This window comes from Schistocerca cancellata, chromosome 6 (assembly GCF_023864275.1).
Source record: "Schistocerca cancellata isolate TAMUIC-IGC-003103 chromosome 6, iqSchCanc2.1, whole genome shotgun sequence".
Lineage (NCBI taxonomy): Eukaryota > Metazoa > Arthropoda > Insecta > Orthoptera > Acrididae > Schistocerca > Schistocerca cancellata.
In genome coordinates this window covers 103,147,847-103,165,944 of record NC_064631.1, presented here as the reverse complement: position 1 = coordinate 103,165,944, position 18,098 = coordinate 103,147,847, and the positions used below count along the sequence as shown (strand labels likewise).

Below are 18,098 nucleotides of genomic sequence, written 5' to 3'. Positions count from 1 at the left end.
TAATGATGGAATGATTAGCTGCAGAGTGGTATGATATTACATACTTTTTTTTAATGTCATAAAACTGATTTAATGATGGAATGATTAGCTGCAGAGTGGTATGATATTACATACTTTTTTTTAATGTCATAAAACTGATTTATTAAAAATGGAGTTATATTTCGTAATATTTCTAGTTGGAAGTTCAAGATTGTGATATAAATATTTATGTACTGTTCAATAAGTACCATTGTTTATATTCTCCTCTCATAGTGTCATTTCACATTCTTTAAAAGTTCCCCCAAAGGCAAAGTTACAGTAAAATCCTTTTCATTTCGTGATAAGACATTCGAGGAAGAAGGTATCAATCTGCAGAGGAGTGCAAGACTCACTGATAGATTAAAACTGTTCGCCACACGGATGCTGTGACCAGAGCCGCCACTTTTATATGGGAACAGCGCCAGCGAAACACGCCGCTCAGTAGACTGCGGGCGTCAGAATGAGACCGGTACACAGTTCGAATCCCAGCACGGCTCGGATACGCCTGTTACTTGTTTCGTGTGGTAGCGTACTGAAGAGGTTTGTTTTGTTGCTTTTGCGCAGGACTTGCTGACGTTTTCCGAGGAGGACATCAGGGACCTGGGCGTGAAGAACTCGGCGCACCGCGCCCGGATCGTCTCAAGCCTGGTGGCGCTGCGGGCCAAGTACGAGAAGAGTGAGTACCACCGTACAGTACACTGAGTTACGCATCACCTGCTGTAAATACAGGGTGTCAGTTACTGAACTAGAATGAAATTTTCACTCTGCAGCGGAGTGTGCACTGATATGAAACTTCCTGGCAGATTAAAACTGTGTGCCGGAGCGAGACTCGAACTCAGGACCTTTGCCTTTCACACTTGCCTGCGAAAGATCCCGAGTTCGAGTCGCTCTCCGGCACACAGTTTTAATCTGCCAGGAAGTTTAGTATCAGTGCACACTCGGCTGCAGAGTGAAAATTTCATTCTGGAAACATCCTCCAGGCTGTGGCAAAGCCATGTCTCCGCAATATCCTTTCTTCCAGGAGTGCTAGTTCTCCAAGGTTCGCATGAGAGCTTCTGTGAAGTTTGGAAGGTAGGAGACGAGGTACTAGCTGAATTAAAGCTGTGAGGACGGGGCATTAGTCGTGCTTGGGTAGCTCAGTTGGTAGAGCACTTGCCCGTGAAAGGCAAAGGTCTTGAGTTTGAGTCTCGCTCCAGCACACAGTTTTAGTCTGCCAGGTAGTTTCAATTATAGAACTATATAAAATAAAATCGTCATAACTTCTGAACGGTTTGCGTCAGGACGTTCAAACTGAACGGTTGGCCGCGGTGCATGATGGGAATTAGTATGATATGTATGGTTTGGTTTAGTAACGAAGCCTACTTTCGTTTGGATGGGTTCATCAGTAAGCAAAATTGGTCCATTTTGGAGATTGAGAACCCGCATTTCGCGATCTAAAAGTCTCTTCACCCTCGACGGGTGACTGTGTGGTGTGTAATGTCCAGTCACGAATAATCGGTGCGATATTCCTTGATGGCACGGTGACTAACGAACGGTACGTGGAAATTTTGGAAGATGGTTTCATTGTCCAAAGTGACCCTGATTTTGACGAGATGCGATCCATGCAAGACGGAGCTCTACCCTACCGAAGCAGGAGAGTGTCTGATGTCCTGGAGGAGCACTCTGGGGACCGCTTTCTCGCTCTGGGATACCAAGAGACCAGTGGCATGGGCCTCGATTGGCAGCCATATTTTCCGGCTCTGAATGCGTGTGACACCTTTTTGTGGGGCTATATTAAAGACGAGATATGCAGCAATAACCCCAAAATCATTGCTGAGCTGAAAACAGCCATTCAGGAGGTCATCGACAGCTTCGATGTTCCGACACTTCAGCGGGTCATGCAGAATTTCGCTATTCGTCTGCACCAGCTCATCGCCAATGATGGAAGGCATATAGAACATATCATAACCTAAATCCTATAGTGACGTTTACACGTTGAATACAGTCTGTGCACGCCGTAGTTTGTTACTAATATACGTTTCTTCGTACAGTTCAGTAACTGTCACTCTGTACTATTTGACAGCTTAGACAAGTACCGGAGCAGACCGAGACTGCTCGACTTCCTACATTTCTTCTGTGAAAGAATGATACCATGCCAATTCACCAGAACTGTCCACATTTGCTGTAATTATTAGCAAGTGTAATGAAAATTTCATTGGTACATGCAAATATGCAAAACTTACAAAAGCTGGTGCACCGAGACGGTTGCGTCACTTACAGCCGATAAAAGGAAGAAAAAGGAAACTGAATATTAAAAAAAAATATTTTTTTAGGTAATAGCTTACTCTCGTGTTTTTGGCACCAAATCCAAATCAGACTTAGTTTTTTTATAAGATGCGGTTTCAGCTAACGGCGACTTCCTTTTAAATTAGAATATTAGCAAAACGCATGTAACGCATTTCATGATTGTCAACGTCACATTTGCTGACACAGTGAGCAGTTTTTTTCAATACAGAGAATGTGTGCGCAGGTATTTTCCTTTAGGGGAACAGCGACCGTTAGAAATTAAAGTTGTGGAACCACCACAAGTCACGTGTAACTTTGTCTTTATGATTCTCTCGACCAACGCGAGCCTTCAAAACTGTGGAAACACGATGTGTCTCACACCACCATACCATAAGGTGAATTAGCAGGTTCAACTTGCAACATGGTAACTTACATTACGTGGCCGAGGGCCACTCGTTAGGCAAATATTGGGCTGTGTGTAGTGCCGCCATCATATGTATGTAGTGCCGTCGTATGTAAAAATTTGGTGTGTGATATTGCCCTCCCCTCCACCTCCTGAAAACATCTGGCTAGTGTGTGCTTTACCCCCCACACTTCCTGAAATCTTGCGCTAAATGTCGCAGCCCTCCCCAGTATGGAAACCACGAACTGCGCCCGGTCCGTAACTTCTGTGTTTCTCTGCGAGCCTGATTGTTTTATCACTACTGCAGAATGTAATGGATCTGGGAGATGTTATTTTTTTACTGTATTTATCGATACCAAATTGTGAATGTTTTCTTATATTTTTTGTCAGAATATTTTTTATTGTAATTTGCCTTAGTATATGTTAATTTACTTATGTTTTTGAGAGTGAAAGCATATTGATTACTATTAGTAAATTTATCGAAGAATAGCAAAGAGACTGATTACAAGTGGAAGCTTGTGTGTTGTGTAAAGCATCTTTGACGCTGGAGTCGTCTTTGACTATAGTCAGTCGGCAGTTAACTCTTGACGTGTGTTGACGGTAGAACAATGTGAAGGTCGCCGTCATAAATAATTTTGAATTATGTTACTGTTACTTTTTTTGTATTAACTATAAGAAGAAACTACATTTGAAGAATTGGTATTTGAAACACCAAAATGAGAGAAACACGTTGAACCACGTCAATTCTGCAGCCGAAAAAGATGCATTGTGGAATCATACTTAGACAATTGCCAAGACTAATATCGCCTTGTAAACGTCTAACGGAAAAGGTACTGTCACGAAATATGGCAAATTTAAGTAAATAAAAAATAGTGAGCATATTTTCAACTTGTGTCAGCCGGGATACAATATTTCAACTGTGGACTGTACCCGGGATGCCATATTTCAAGAACCACGCGGTATGAACATTCACGTCTACTTTCTAGGAACCTTAGCTTAATCGAGCTTTTGTGGCCGTGACGTCCATGCGATGTCCGCCCCGAAACAGTTTACGTGTCGTGCTTTGTGTAATGTGTTAGAGATGCGTCGTAGCTACACTTCATTCGTTGCTGTTGTGAATAACAGGGATGATATTACACTTCCTGTGCAAACGAATGCGAAACTTCAGAACTAGTGTATTGTGACGTTGTCATTGAAAAGGTTCCTCAGTGGGCAGTTGGAAGTGTTACGAATTATCAGCGTGCTACAGTTAAGTTGTAGAACGCCACAATGAACCACACATTTGGGATTAACATGTCATTTCACTTGTGAAATTTCCTGGCGATGTAATTATATACACATGTTTCGTTAAACTTTGTTCATCGATTAAAGCAAGACTGATTGAACAGTTTGTAGTTCACAGGTTTCAATTGAGAAGCTCCTACGTGTGACGGAGAAATGACTTCTTCGAGAACTGGTTACCGAGTCCACAGAATGGACACGTGCGAGGTCCCAATCCTATGTGAGTGCATCTCCAATGAAGTTCAGGAACGAGCATTGTGAAACCTGGAAGTTAATGTATGCAGGCAGTTCCTTTTTCGAAATGCCTGGGGTCTGTCGCTTTCAGATGTTCGCCTATCCCTTCTCGTTTTAAAGAAATACGCAAGTATACAGTAACGCTTACAACGCAATGATGAAAGATGATTTTTAAGAATTTTGCTTCAAGTTCATTTATTAGTGTTAGGATCGGCATATGGATCGGATTCCACATGAAACTTTAGGTCCAGTTTCCCCGGTGGAATTACCGGAGCAGGTTAACAGTAATACTGAAACACCTTCACCAGGAGCCCGAGCGTCTCTCTTGAGAGAATCCCAGTCAGCCGTACAATACGAATTTTCTGTGGTGTTAATCACCTTGTTTTCGATTTCAGAAGTGGATAGCTTTATCGTCAGGCGCCTTGATAAAACGGAAAGAGTCCATCTCCCACATCGCTAAGGTGTAGATCAGTTGACTGCGCGACCGCTATGGTCGCATGTTCGAATCCTGCCTCGGGCATGGTTGTGTGTGTGTCCTTAGGTTAGTTAGGTTTAAGTAGTTCTAAGTTCTAGGGTATTGATGACCTCAGATGTTAAGTCCCATAGTGTTCAGAGCCATTTGAACCATTTGTAGACCAGTTGATTTAGGGTTATCCAGTAGTTTTACGATTATGTTGTTTTTAAAGGAGTTGTTAAACTGAGATTGGGAATGTTTACACCGGATTCATGCGAGATAAGATAAGGAAGGACAAAAGGTAAGAAGGAACGAAGGTCAGGGTTTAGCGTCCCGCCGAGGATAAGATCATAAAGGACGAAGCTCAAGCTCCGAGTAGAAGTTGCGAAAGGAGATTAACGGCGTCTTTTTCAAAGAAACCATCCCGGCATTCATCTTAAGCGACCTAATAAAGTTACGGAAGACCTAAATCTGGATCTCTGCACGGGTGTTTAAACCCCCGTCCTCGTGTATGGGATCTCTCTGTCTTACCACTCCCACGCCCAGGTTCCCGGGTTCGATTCCCGGCGGGGTCAGGGATTTTCTCTGCCTCGTGATGGCTGGGTGTTGTGTGCTGTCCTTAGGTTAGTTAGGTTTAAGTAGTTCTAAGTTCTAGGGGACTGATGACCATAGATGTTAAGTCCCTTAGTGCTCAGAGCCATTTGAACCATCTTACCACTCCGCCAATTTGCTCGTTATCAAGTTAGCAGATATCGAATAGTACATGTGTGCTACCAAGGCGTCTGAGATGAAACTGTCAAGTTTTGAAATCGATAGCTTGTATATTTAATTCCAGTAAACACATCTGAAGGAGAAAAAATATGTGTTTCGTCAGTATGGACCAGCTAACATCCGTGCATCTTCCTCCAACGTGAAAGGAAGATCACCCAGCAACGAAGGCTCCTGTAGGAATGCCTTTGGAAGGCATTTTTGTGTCTCTTGTTCGATGCTGCTATACTTTTTGCATCGTTAAGTTTAAGGCTGGTGTAAACAAATACCAGCTCAGCACGCTCACCGATTTGTCGCCGGCTGCAGTGGACTTACACCACATGTCGAGACGTGACTGGAAATACACCCCACGTATCTATCAGTTATTTCGTTGTTATTCTAACGTGAATGACTCAGTGAAGTACGCTAAAGCATACAGAGTTTTCACTGTTTTTACTAATCCCCGTTTTAAATATTTAACACGTGTAGTTCCTGTTTCAAATCTCAGTGGAGAGGCGCTTTCTCTGTCTGGCCAGTCACGATCTTGTGTGGTCTTGTCCTTCGTATGCACATTGAAAATATGTGAAGCTGATTCGTGTTCTGCAGTGAAATATGGGCGCGGAAAACAGTTCAAAAACAGCGAGAAATAAATTCTGCTTAATATGTTCGAGCTGTATATGTAACGTAAAAAAATCCGTCGCTGTCGATACAGCAGACATCATAAATACCCTCTGAATTTACCGGAGTTTCTGTTCTGAGTGTGTCAGGTGCGCGGAAAGAAAAACAGAACACAGGTAAACCGTCAACTCTTGAAATCTCGGCAATACGTTTTTACATAACGCATACCTGTTGCAGCTGAAATATATCGTGTCTGCAACTGGTTGTTTTTGCTGTTCATTTTCTTCCTTACATTCGCTTTCGGGATTGATCCCTTGTGTAGATTATTACGGGGTTTTACCGTATATTATTTTATTGTATTTACAAAGTTTGCTTAATGTTGGGCTATTACGATGCGTTAATGTTACATCTGTAACCTTAATCCTCAGCTGGAGCGGATTATCTAAGTAACCGCAATAAGGTGGTGGTGGTTGTTGGGATGTTTAAGGGGGACTAAACAGCTAAGGTCATCAGTCCCCCAAACCGCAATAACAGTACGTACGCCACCGACAAGACCTGATCTACGTTCCACGGGAACAATTAACGCAGAGGAATACACAGTGTAATGTTTACTTCCGTGTTAAACTTAGGATGAACAAAGCTGTTCTCTATATATATAAATGATTTGGCGGGCAGGGTCGTAGCAACTGCGGTTGTTTCCTGATGACGCCGTAGTGTACGGTAAGGTGTCGAGGTTGAGTGACTGTAGAGATGAGTAGGAAGATCAAACCTGTAATGTTCGGATACAGTTTGTGAGGTGCCGGGGCAAGCAGTGTATTTAACACAAAATTCTTCTACAATCTCCATATGTAAATGATGCTCTAAGCCCCCCCCCCCTATTCTAACTCCGACTTTTGCTGTTGCACATGGATTAAAAAATATACGCGAACTGACTGTAATCAACCCTGCAAGTGGAGTAGAAAAGAGTTTGGCACCTGCAATAATTTAATTTGGTAAATAAGTTAAATAAAGGAAGGTTTCATTAACGTAGTGAGAAATGATGGGTTGCTCTACCGATTAACAGAATGAAAGTTCTGTCCAAAATAACAATATGATTTATTACGACTAAACACAAAATAATAAACAAAAACACATGAAACATTTATAATACATCAAATTGGCTCAAATTGGATACTCAAACAAACGCTATGAAGGTGAAGTTGTCCCTAAACTAGATTGTGAGGTTTAAGACGAAGTGGTATGTGGAGCCAATTCTTTGCCACTCAAATCTTAAGAGAGACACATAGCCAACCCAACATTAATTGCTGCTACTCAAGACAGAACAAAGTTAGAAAAAGACGAACAGGCGCGCTCTGCTGAGCTCTGATCATCACCTAGGAAAATCCCTATCTGCCGGTGCTGCGGACATACATTACCAAACTGTCTTCTTAACTGCCAGAACACGATCTGGCGTACTGGAGGCGATGGTTGGTTGCTTCGACGTCCTCAACCGAAAGGCGAGAGCCGACTACCCACAAGAGCACCAGTACAAAACCGAACACAGAACATTCCCGCCCCCACGACAGTGGCCGTGATTAACCGTTCCAATCAGCAACTCGAAAACCGGCGGAAAATTCCACTCCATTGCCGGAACACTGCCATTCCACCAATGGAGATTCTTGGCGCCAATTTCTGCGCCGATTTTGCTACGTCACGGAGCTATGCCCTGAGTAAGCCAATCACAGTTACGATTTTGCAGAAAGCGCGGGAATTTTCCCGCCACAACTGCCTGGGTACACAAGTCATTCCCACGCCTCGCTGGTAGCCCGCCAGAAAGTGTTTTCGCTAAGTTTCTGCGAAGTAACGGAACCTCTAGCCCAGCTGCTACTTGACAATGTCGGCGTCTGGAAAGCATTCACTCGACTCTCTCACACCCGTCGGCTTACCCTTTCAAAGTCATCAGAGCCCACCTGTCACCGGACCACCCGGGTGACGAGAGACGCTGTGTGGGAAGTCCGCGTGTGAAGGAATAGCAACTTTCCACCGCATGCAATTAGAGAGGAGAATCGTAAGATAGAAATATGAGAGGGGGCTCATGCCACCTCTCAAGTTTTGTTAGTGTCCTGCTTGACACAGTAAAGTCGTTTAAATGTCTGGACGCAACGTTGCAAAGCGATATGAGGTGGAACGAGCATGTGCGAGCCGTGACAGGTAAGGTGAATGGTCGACTTCGGGTCACTGGGACAATTTTAGTTAAGAGTGGTTCACGTGTAGAGAAGACCGCATATAGGACGCTTGTGCGACCTATTCTTGAGTACTGCTCTAGTATTTGGGATCCGTACCATGTCGGGTTAAAGGAAGTCATCTAAGAAATTCAGAGGCGGGCTAGATTTGTTCCCGGTAGGTTCGAACAACATGTAAGTGTTACAGAGATGCTTCGGAAACTGAACTGGCAATCCCTGGAGGGAATGTGACGTTCTTTTCGAGGAACACTACTAAGAAAATTTAGAGAACCGGCATTTGAAGCTGACTGCAGAACGATTCTACTGCTGCCGACATAAGTTGTGCGTAAGTACAACGAAGATAAGATACGAGAAATTAGCGCTCATAAGGAGGCGTACAAATAGTCGTTTTTCCCTCGCTCAATTTGCGAGTGGAAGTAGTAGTGGTAGAGGGTACACTCCGCCACGCACCGAACGGTGACTTGCGGAGTATCTACGTAGATGTAGATGTAAATATTGTACTTCGTTTGCTGCTCTTTACCAAACTCTGTCGTGGGCATCAGTCTGTCGAAATTCCTTCCTGCTCTTCTTTAGTATTCAAAACGTTGAAGCACAGGACACGACGTAATCGTAGACATCTGATGTCTGGACACCTTAATAAACCGCGTCCGAGGCACACGACAGTGATACATGGTTGCGGCCACTTTTGACTCGACCGTTTGAAGACACATACGAATTGCCTCATTCATTTTCACGACGTAGGGTACGTTCTCAGAAGAAACGCTGGTGTGGCTTCCGAAAGTGCACTGAGAAGAAGCCTCATAAATCCTCACCGTCGAAAGACGTAATCCCGTGTTTCTGAAACGTAGGTGGAAACCTGTTTTTTGGAGACTCTATTTAAACGTCTTAGTAGTTGCTTGAGAAATTTTCACACGAAAAAAAACACGGCAATGCTTACACCAGTGACTGTCAGTCTCTCAGATAATTTCATCAGCTTCGTACTGTTGTCATTGTACGACTTAAGAATTAACAAACAAAATTTGACTAGTCTTGCTGCAAACCTCGTCTCAGAGGTTTGAAGATAATGTAATACTATTATAATACTTACACTGCAGTTACCAATTTTAATAATTTCTCCCATTTTACGGTACTGAAGGATATTTTCTTTTTGTCTGTCTGTTTTGGGAATTGATTTCCGACGAGATTCTGAGCATTCCAGTTCTTTTAAGTGATTAATGACGACTGCGATAAGTTTTAAAAAGTGACACGGGTGGTTCACTCCAATAATGGATTGGAGTATTTGATGTTTGTTCTCTACAGGCTTGTCAAGCTTCTAAGGTCTAGAGGTCTGCACTTCTTTCACTTATCCAGTCCTTCAGAGGCCGTCTAGCAGTTCTGTTGCTTGAGACCGTAGTCATTTAGAGGACTTAACTTGTCTGCATCACGTTCGTATTCGTACAGGATCACCAAGTGTTTCAAGATATCATTAACATGGATGTTCGTAATTTGTCTGGAGAAGCATCTATTACCTGTGACGTAACTAGCATCTGGAAAAGTGCGGATTTGAAAATTGGTTCAAACTATAAAGTACTGTAAAATTTCCCTAAGCTGACTGTGCCCAGATTTGCTATCGATGTTTAGCGATTAAGTTTCTCTGTTACTTTAAAGAAATACTGTTGCTGGTATGAGCCGATCATTCTCACATCGTCCCTGTTAAGAATTTCAGCCTTCCTTGTTTTACTTTCAAGATGAATTGTTAAGGCTGCCGCACTCTAGTTTGGCCTTGTGCTTTCAATTCCTGCAGCGTAACGGGTGTAATGGATAATAAGTGGAGATATTTGTACATGTGGTACCTTAACATGCACAGACATCAGTGTGTTGGCTACTTCATTCTCCGCGTCGAACAGTCTTCCAAAAACACGTCACAAACTTTACGACCTGATGTTTCCTGCACGGTCGTAACTGCACCACTGAGTGGACTACACCTGTCACGCCAGTATAGACTAGCTGTAGACCACGGGTCCACACTTCAGTATCTCATCTGCTGTCGAGGGGAAAATAGGCATTAATGGCTTAATATTGCCACATGCACTTGAAAGTACTGACCAACCTAAAACATACTACTCGTAATAGCTTTAATTATTAGTGTGCAAATGACGTAAATAGTTATGCGATGTTGTTCAGTACACCGTCCTCAGTCACTAATAAAAATATCTGCACTTTTATCAGTAACTGCCTGTATTCCGTTGCAGGCTTGTCTTCAAGAGACGATTCCATCCTCTGGAGTTGTTGTTGTGGTCTTCAGTCCCGAGACTGGTTTGATGCAGCTCTCCATGCTACTCTATCCTGTGCAAGCTTCTTCATCTCCCAGTACCTACTGCAACATACATCCTTCTGAATCTGCTTAGTGTATTGATCTCTTGGTCTCCCTCTACGATTTTTACCCTCCACGCTGCCCTCCAATGCTAAATTTGTGATCCCTCGATGCCTCAGAACATGTCCTACCAACCGATCCCTTCTTCTAGTCAAGTTGTACCACAAACTTCTCTTCTCCCCAATCCTATTCAATACCTCCTCATTAGTTACGTGATCTACCCACCTTATCTTCAGCATTCTTCTGTAGCACCACATTTCGAAAGCTTCTATTCTCTTCTTGTCCAAACTAGTTATCGTCCATGTCTCACTTCCATACATGGCTACACTCCATACAAATACTTTCAGAAACGACTTCCTGACACCTAAATCTATATTCGATGTCAACAAATTTCTCTTCTTGAGAAACGCTTTCCTTGCCATTGCCAGTCTACATTTTATATCCTCTCTACTTCGACCATCATCGGTTATTTTACTCCCTAAATAGCAAAACTCCTTTACTACTTTAAGTGTCTCATTTCCTAATCTAATTCCCTCAGCATCACCCGACTTAATTTGACTACATTCCATTATCCTCGTTTTGCTTTTGTTGATGTTCATCTTATATCCTCCTTTCAAGACACTATCCATTCCGTTCAACTGCTCTTCCAAGTCCTTTGCTGTCTCTGACAGAATTACAATGTCATCGGCGAACCTCAAAGTTTTTACTTCTTCTCCATGAATTTTAATACCTACTCCGAATTTTTCTTTTGTTTCCTTTACTGCTTGCTCAATATACAGATTGAATAACATCGGGGAGAGGCTACAACCCTGTCTCACTCCTTTCCCAACCACTGCTTCCCTTTCATGCCCCTCGACTCTTATAACTGCCATCTGGTTTCTGTACAAATTGTAAATAGCCTTTCGCTCCCTGTATTTTACCCCTGCCACCTTCAGAATTTGAAAGAGAGTATTCCAGTCAACATTGTCAAAAGCTTTCTCTAATTCTACAAATGCTAGAAACGTAGGTTTGCCTTTTCTTAATCTTTCTTCCAAGATAAGTCGTAAGGTCAGTATTGCCTCACGTGTTCCAACATTTCTACGGAATCCAAACTGATCTTCCCCGAGGTCGCCTTCTACCAGTTTTTCCATTCGTCTGTAAAGAATTCGCGTTAGTATTTTGCAGCTGTGACTTATTAAACTGATAGTTCGGTAACTTTCACATCTGTCAACACCTGCTTTCTTTGGGATTGGAATTATTATATTCTTCTTGAAGTCTGAGGGTATTTCGCCTGTCTCATACATTGTGCTCACCAGATGGTAGAGTTTTGTCATGACTGGCTCTCCTGAGGCCATCAGTAGTTCTAATGGAATGTTGTCTACTCCCGGGGCCTTGTTTTGACTCAAGTCTTTCAGTGCTCTGTCAAACTCTTCACGCAGTATCTTATCTCCCATTTCATCTTCATCTACATCCTCTTCCATTTCCATAATATTGTCCTCAAGTACATCGCCCTTGTATAAACCCTCTACATACTCCTTCCACCTTTCTCCATCCTCTGGAGATAGGAGGCCATTACCTATATTCTGCACCTTAAGTTTCTCTGTCACCAGTAGTGCGTAGGGACTTCATGATTAAGCTCAACGTGTTCCACGTTTAGACAAGTGTGGCTCATTGTCAGAAGAGAATAGATGATGTCCTGCAGCCGCAGTTCTTTTGCTGCACTATAACATGTACATCACGATGTGCGATAGAAATATCGTGGCAACTGGAACGTACTCCAAAGTTGAAGCACACGGGACAGTACGATTGTTATGGACAAAACGTTTATTTTTGCAAATTCGCAGCATTACTCAGCAGACGTGTATCTGAATAGGTTGTGATCATTCTATCGTTAGAGATTACCTGCAGTAACGCAAATTGTGTTCACGCTGGCTTCCGCGATCATTATCACGTGCACTCAAAGGCGCAAGTTTACAGAGACTCTGGATTTCCTTTAACGTTACTCCGCAATGATTTACTAAGACACATCATTACGGGAGATGAGATGTGGATCAGCCACTTCACACCAGCAACAGAGAGAGCGTCTCTGGAATAGAGACACACTTCCTCGCCTCCGCTGAAAAAATGCAAAGTTACGCCATCATCAGGGAAGGCCATGGCCACCGTTTTCTTCCACTGTGAAGGAGTTGTGTACACAGAATTTACGGCGAAGAGCGCAAATATTAACGCTGATTTCTACTGCGCAACACCCACCGCGCTGCAGAACGCCGTAAAGTACGAGAAGCGTGGAAAATCAAGCAAAGGCATTGTTCTCCTGTACGACAATGCAACAGCCCACGCGGCACGCACGACGTAAACTTCGCTTCGACGTTTCCGATGGGAGGTGTCGAAGCATCCTCCAGACAATGCTTAGGGCCTACAGAAAAGGTAGGAAGAAAATTAAAACAGAAAGTGAAGAAATGAAACGAAGGAGTGGAAAGGGAGAGAGTGCTATTAAACTGGCCATTTCTAAAATACCCGACATCCACATTGGTAGTTTCGAAAGAAAGACAAAAATGCATTTTAAAATCAACTTTCGTTGTCAGCAGTGAAATTTACGTCCTTTCAACAATCACTTCAGATATCTCTTCTTTATGCATTGAGTATATAAGGATTTATCTTGTTACAAACAAGGTACAGGCTTTACAATGCTACAAGAAGATTTATTATGTGTTTGCTACGCAGTGAATATACAACTAGGACTAACTGGGATCAGGGGCATAACTGCAGTCATGGGGTCCCTGGGACAAATATCCCCATTTCCACCTCAGCAGAACGTCGTCCACGCATCGTCTCCACAGTACTCTCCCCCACCCAACAAACACACATACATTATATCAAACCACCACCCAGGGCGCTCTCCTGCAACCAGAGTCAAAAATAACGTAAGTAAGAAATGGTTAAAAAACATTCTAGTTTATTTTTAATGGTTTGGTTGAGCAAAATATAATCTTAACAATTTTTTTCCGGTTATCGCTACATAAAACATTTGTCACTTTCATCATTGTACATAAAAAATACTGCACACCACCGAAGGTGCTTTTTAATTAAATAAAAAAGCAAGCTATTTATGGCGAGAATTTATATTCAGCTAGTAACACAGCTTATCACATTCAGAATAAAAATAAAAATTAATTAATGACAACACATAATACTACAGGACTGTCCACAAATCCGTAAGAGTACGAGGGTGTGGAGATCTCTGCTGAACAGCACTTTGCAAGGCATCCCAGTTATGCTCAATAATGTTCGTGTCTGGGGAGTTTGGTGGTCAGCAGAAGTGTTTAAACTCAGAAGAGTGTTCCTGGAGCCACTCTGTAGTAATCCTGGACGTGTAGGGTGTCGCATTGTCCTGCTGGAATTGCCCAAGTCCATCGGAATACACAATGGACATGAATGTTCAAATGTTCAGATGTGTCTGATTCGTAAGGGACCAAACTGGTGAAGTCATCGGTCCCTAGACTTACACACCACTTAAACTAACTTACGCTAAGAACACCACACACACCCATGCCCGAGGGAGGACTCGAACCTCCGGCGGGAGGGGCCGCGCAATGCTTGACATGGCGCCTCAAACCGCGCAGGTGATCAGACAAGGTGCTTACGTACGTGTCACCTGTCAGAGTCTTATCTAGACGCATCAGGGGTCCCATATCACTCCAACTGCACACGCGCCACGCCATTACAGAGCCTGCACCAGCTTGAACGGTCCCCTGATGACAGGGTCCATGGATTCATGAGGTTGACTCCATACCCGTACACGTACATCTGCTCGTTACAATTTGAAACGAGACTCGTCCTTAGTGTTGCCTTGCAAGTACTCACTGAAGAAGTTTTAAACCCTACCCATGTAATATTTAAATTGTGATAGACATTTTTTTATCCTTCTGCTTTGTATATGCCACTCATGTGGGATGCTTCGCGAAAGCCGCAATATTTTCTCACATCCAGATCCTTTCGTTCTATAGACTCAATTAATTGATGTTCATATTCTAACTAACTCAGTTTGATGTGGTCGAAGGTGTAAATGCAGTAATTGACACCCAGGGCAATCGTGGACTTTGCAGCCCCAGCCTTCTGTCTCATTTTTAATTGTGTTATAAAATTTCACCACCCCTTCATTCGTATATTGAAGTCAACGTGACTTTACAATTTCAATAAATCTATTTGGGTGACACAGATAAAAATATGGAACAACGCACACCCCGAAGTCACACTGCTCGCAACAATGACTCGAATCGTTTTTCATTGACGGTCAATGCGAAACAAAGCAACATACGAAAAATCTAGTTTCTACACTTTCTGTGGGTTGTCTCACTTGGCATAATGAGAGTGAATCCACTAGGTAACCGACAACAAAAAGCAAGGGTGTCCGTAACAGGGAGGAACAGGTCTTATGCAAATGTTGCTCAACACAGTCCAACCGGAATCTCCTTGCCATTCCATTCAGAGATCTCTGTTCTGTTGTCATTTTAGTGCCTCCCAGTGCCTTCCGCTCGTGTTTTCTTCTTCTTATTTTAGCTACTGTTACTAGTGCTAAAACTTTTCTTCTACCGTGTCCTACTTCACCACCCCTTTTCACCTTTTCTTTTACCTTTCTTCAGTTAATTTTGCCCATCACAAGTCTGTGTCCACGATGACAGACCCTAATTACGCCACTGAGGCAGGTTATGATTCGCATATCTTTACCTCTCAAGGATTTATTTCACCGATCGACTTTACTGATTTTTTTTCTTATTTTTTTCCTTTCTTTCCTTGGTGCGCCATGGATTCCTTGACCTTGGGGATCATGCGGCTTTGCTCCAGGTGCCTCAACCTACATAACCCTCCCCCCGTGCTGTTATCGCTAGATACCTCCTTTAATTGACGCAGTTCTCAACAATACAGCGGTCCCTGCAACGACCCGTACCGTTGCTGAGTAACAGTCTGAGACGAGATGACTGGCGATCGACGTGAACGTGTCCGTCCCCAGTCTGCGAAATCTCAAGAAAACCGGCAAATGGAGGAAGAGCACCTGGCAAGGTAAGCTAATAACAAACATCTGAGTTTGCCAGTCCGTGACACTCAAAACATAGGCGTCAAATCGATTGCACACTGCGGATTCCGCGGGCGGACGACATATATTTTCCCACACAATTAAGTGTAACGAATATGTAGATCTTGGACACCACAGCTATATTCAGAATAATTATGTTTTAAGCTCATCATTTAGACTGTTCATCACGACTTGCCTGAAGCAGTGTGTACTGAAGGAGCACGAACTTTATACAGGAAGGCCGGTATACAGCACATTAATTATTATTGTACGAAATTTCCAAGGCAAGTGCACTTCTGCCTTCACTCGCACAATTAACGTTCTACAAGTCGAGAGCATCACCATGGTGTCTTGAAACACACATTTTCAGCGAATATGTCATAAGACATAACAAAATTTTTATAGGAATTTTAACGTGCTATAGACGGATTTTTTTCAGGCAATTAATTGTCCATTTAAATCATAGGAGTCTTAAAATGTATGGATGTTAATAGACTCAAATACTGTTTGAAAGTGTTGTTTGCGTTGTCGTATAACTTTAGAGTAAATCGGCCTTATCACCTTAGTGCCACTGCAGTTACTGTCCCCACTGTGCCCCTTTTCAGTCGGCTTTTCGTCTCCCTGGTGCTGAATCGGTAGAGCTCGCTGGATTTCGAACGGCCAGTATTTTATTCCCCTCGCTTACAACTTTTCTGATCAAACAATATTACGCGCAATAGACCTGACGTTATACCTGTCTCTGCTTGATATTGTGGTTTATTTCGGTAATAAACAATTTATAGCTATTAGGCATGACATGTACACGACGTCCGACAAGTTGCGTACCCCCTGAGTTCAGACATCATGCAGCTCCGTCGACGACGAGTTCTTTAAGTCTCCCGGCAAACAAGCGCCAGATCGCTGCTAATCCCAGCAGTGATATCATCTGCCATTGGTCCCTCTTTTCGAACCCCTCTACACACGAGCGATTTACCAAGCAACTACAATTAGTATTTCGAATGTGGCTGTGTCACTAAGTTGTGCTATGAAATATGAAATGTTATGTCTAGCAGCAGTGATAGTTACTCGTTATATGTCGGCTAGCAGTACTTAGATAAAAACAAAGAACAAAGAAAGTAGCTGAAACGTATTAAACTTGGTTTGTAACCCTTTTGTTGGGAATTGTAATCTATGCGCCAAGTAAGTTTATAAGACCTACATTGCTACTTACCTAAAAAAACTAATCGAAGTAGTATAAAATTTTGGGACTACCTTTGATTTAGCTTTACAGAAGTTTTCTCAGTTTTACGACTCTTCTTTCCTGTCTCATTTTTTGGATTCCGTGTCTCAATCTGTAAAAAAGGAGCCCTACATGAACGCTTCGCTGTATGCCTGTGTGGCTGTTAAAATCATTCTCCCCTAGAACACTTTGGCGTATCAAGTTTAAATTTCTATTTCTGTCACAAACGAATGTCTATGGTCCCGAAGCGGTGTAAAAATTATAAGCTTGTAAGTGAATGGAGTCAAAAGATATGGCCATTTATGTCACATATTTTGATACTCGAAAACTCACACATCAAAACGGTGCTTCCCTTTTACTTAGAACCATGAAATTTGGCGAGAAGCAAGGTTTCACAGTACAAGTAAAAGAAAAAAACTTGAAAATAGTTAATTTGTAATTACGAGGTTAATCTTAAAAGTAAGGTCTCCTATTTTTTATAAGTACATAGACCTGCTTATTTCTACAATGGTTTACATCAGTTTACAGCTTGAACATTTAGCTATTTTTCGACATAATCACCATTTCTGTCGATGCATTTTTGTAGACGCTGTGGCAGTTTTTGTATGCCCATGTCATACCAGCTCGCCGCCATGCTGTTCAGAATGTTATGAACCTCTTCTTTCACCTCGTCGTCGCAGCTGAATCGCTTTCTGGCCAAATGTTCTTTTAACCTAGGGAACAAGCGATAGTCACTGGGCGCCAAGTCAACACTCTGGGGTGGGTGGGTGATTATATTCCAGTGAAACTGTTGCAGGAGCGCAACGGTTTGCCGAGCGATGTGTGGGCGAGCGTTGTCATGGAGAATGTGTACTCCCTTGCTACACATTCCTGTTCTCACGTTCTGAATTGCCCGTTTAAGTTTTTTCAGAGTCTCACAGTACCTGTCAGCGCTAATTGTGGTCCCAGCGATTCAGCTCCGACGATGAAGTGAAAGAAGAGGTTCATAACTTTCCGAACAGCATTGCGGCGAGCTGGTATGACATGGGCATTCAAAAACTGCTACAGCGTCTACAAAAATGCATTGACAGAAATGGTGATTATGTCGAAAAATAGCTAAATGTTCAAGCTGTAAACTGACGTAAACCATTGTAGAAATAAACAGGTCTATGCACTTATTAAAAAAATAGGAGACCTTACTTTTGGGATTACTCTCGTATATCACATGAAAAAGCATTTTTTGTCATTTTTT

At 42.7% G+C, this 18,098-nt stretch overlaps 1 protein-coding gene across 1 annotated transcript in view; it reads left to right on the top strand.

Annotated features, from left to right (window-relative positions):
* The window catches only part of LOC126088171 (SH2 domain-containing protein 3C), a 1,167,763-nt gene that overhangs the window by 461,304 nt on the left and 688,361 nt on the right, over nt 1-18,098 (top strand). Inside the window, exon 3 of the mRNA XM_049906294.1 lies at nt 583-694. Within this exon, the coding sequence (XP_049762251.1) occupies nt 583-694 (112 nt within the window). The remainder of the gene's footprint in view (nt 1-582; nt 695-18,098) is intronic.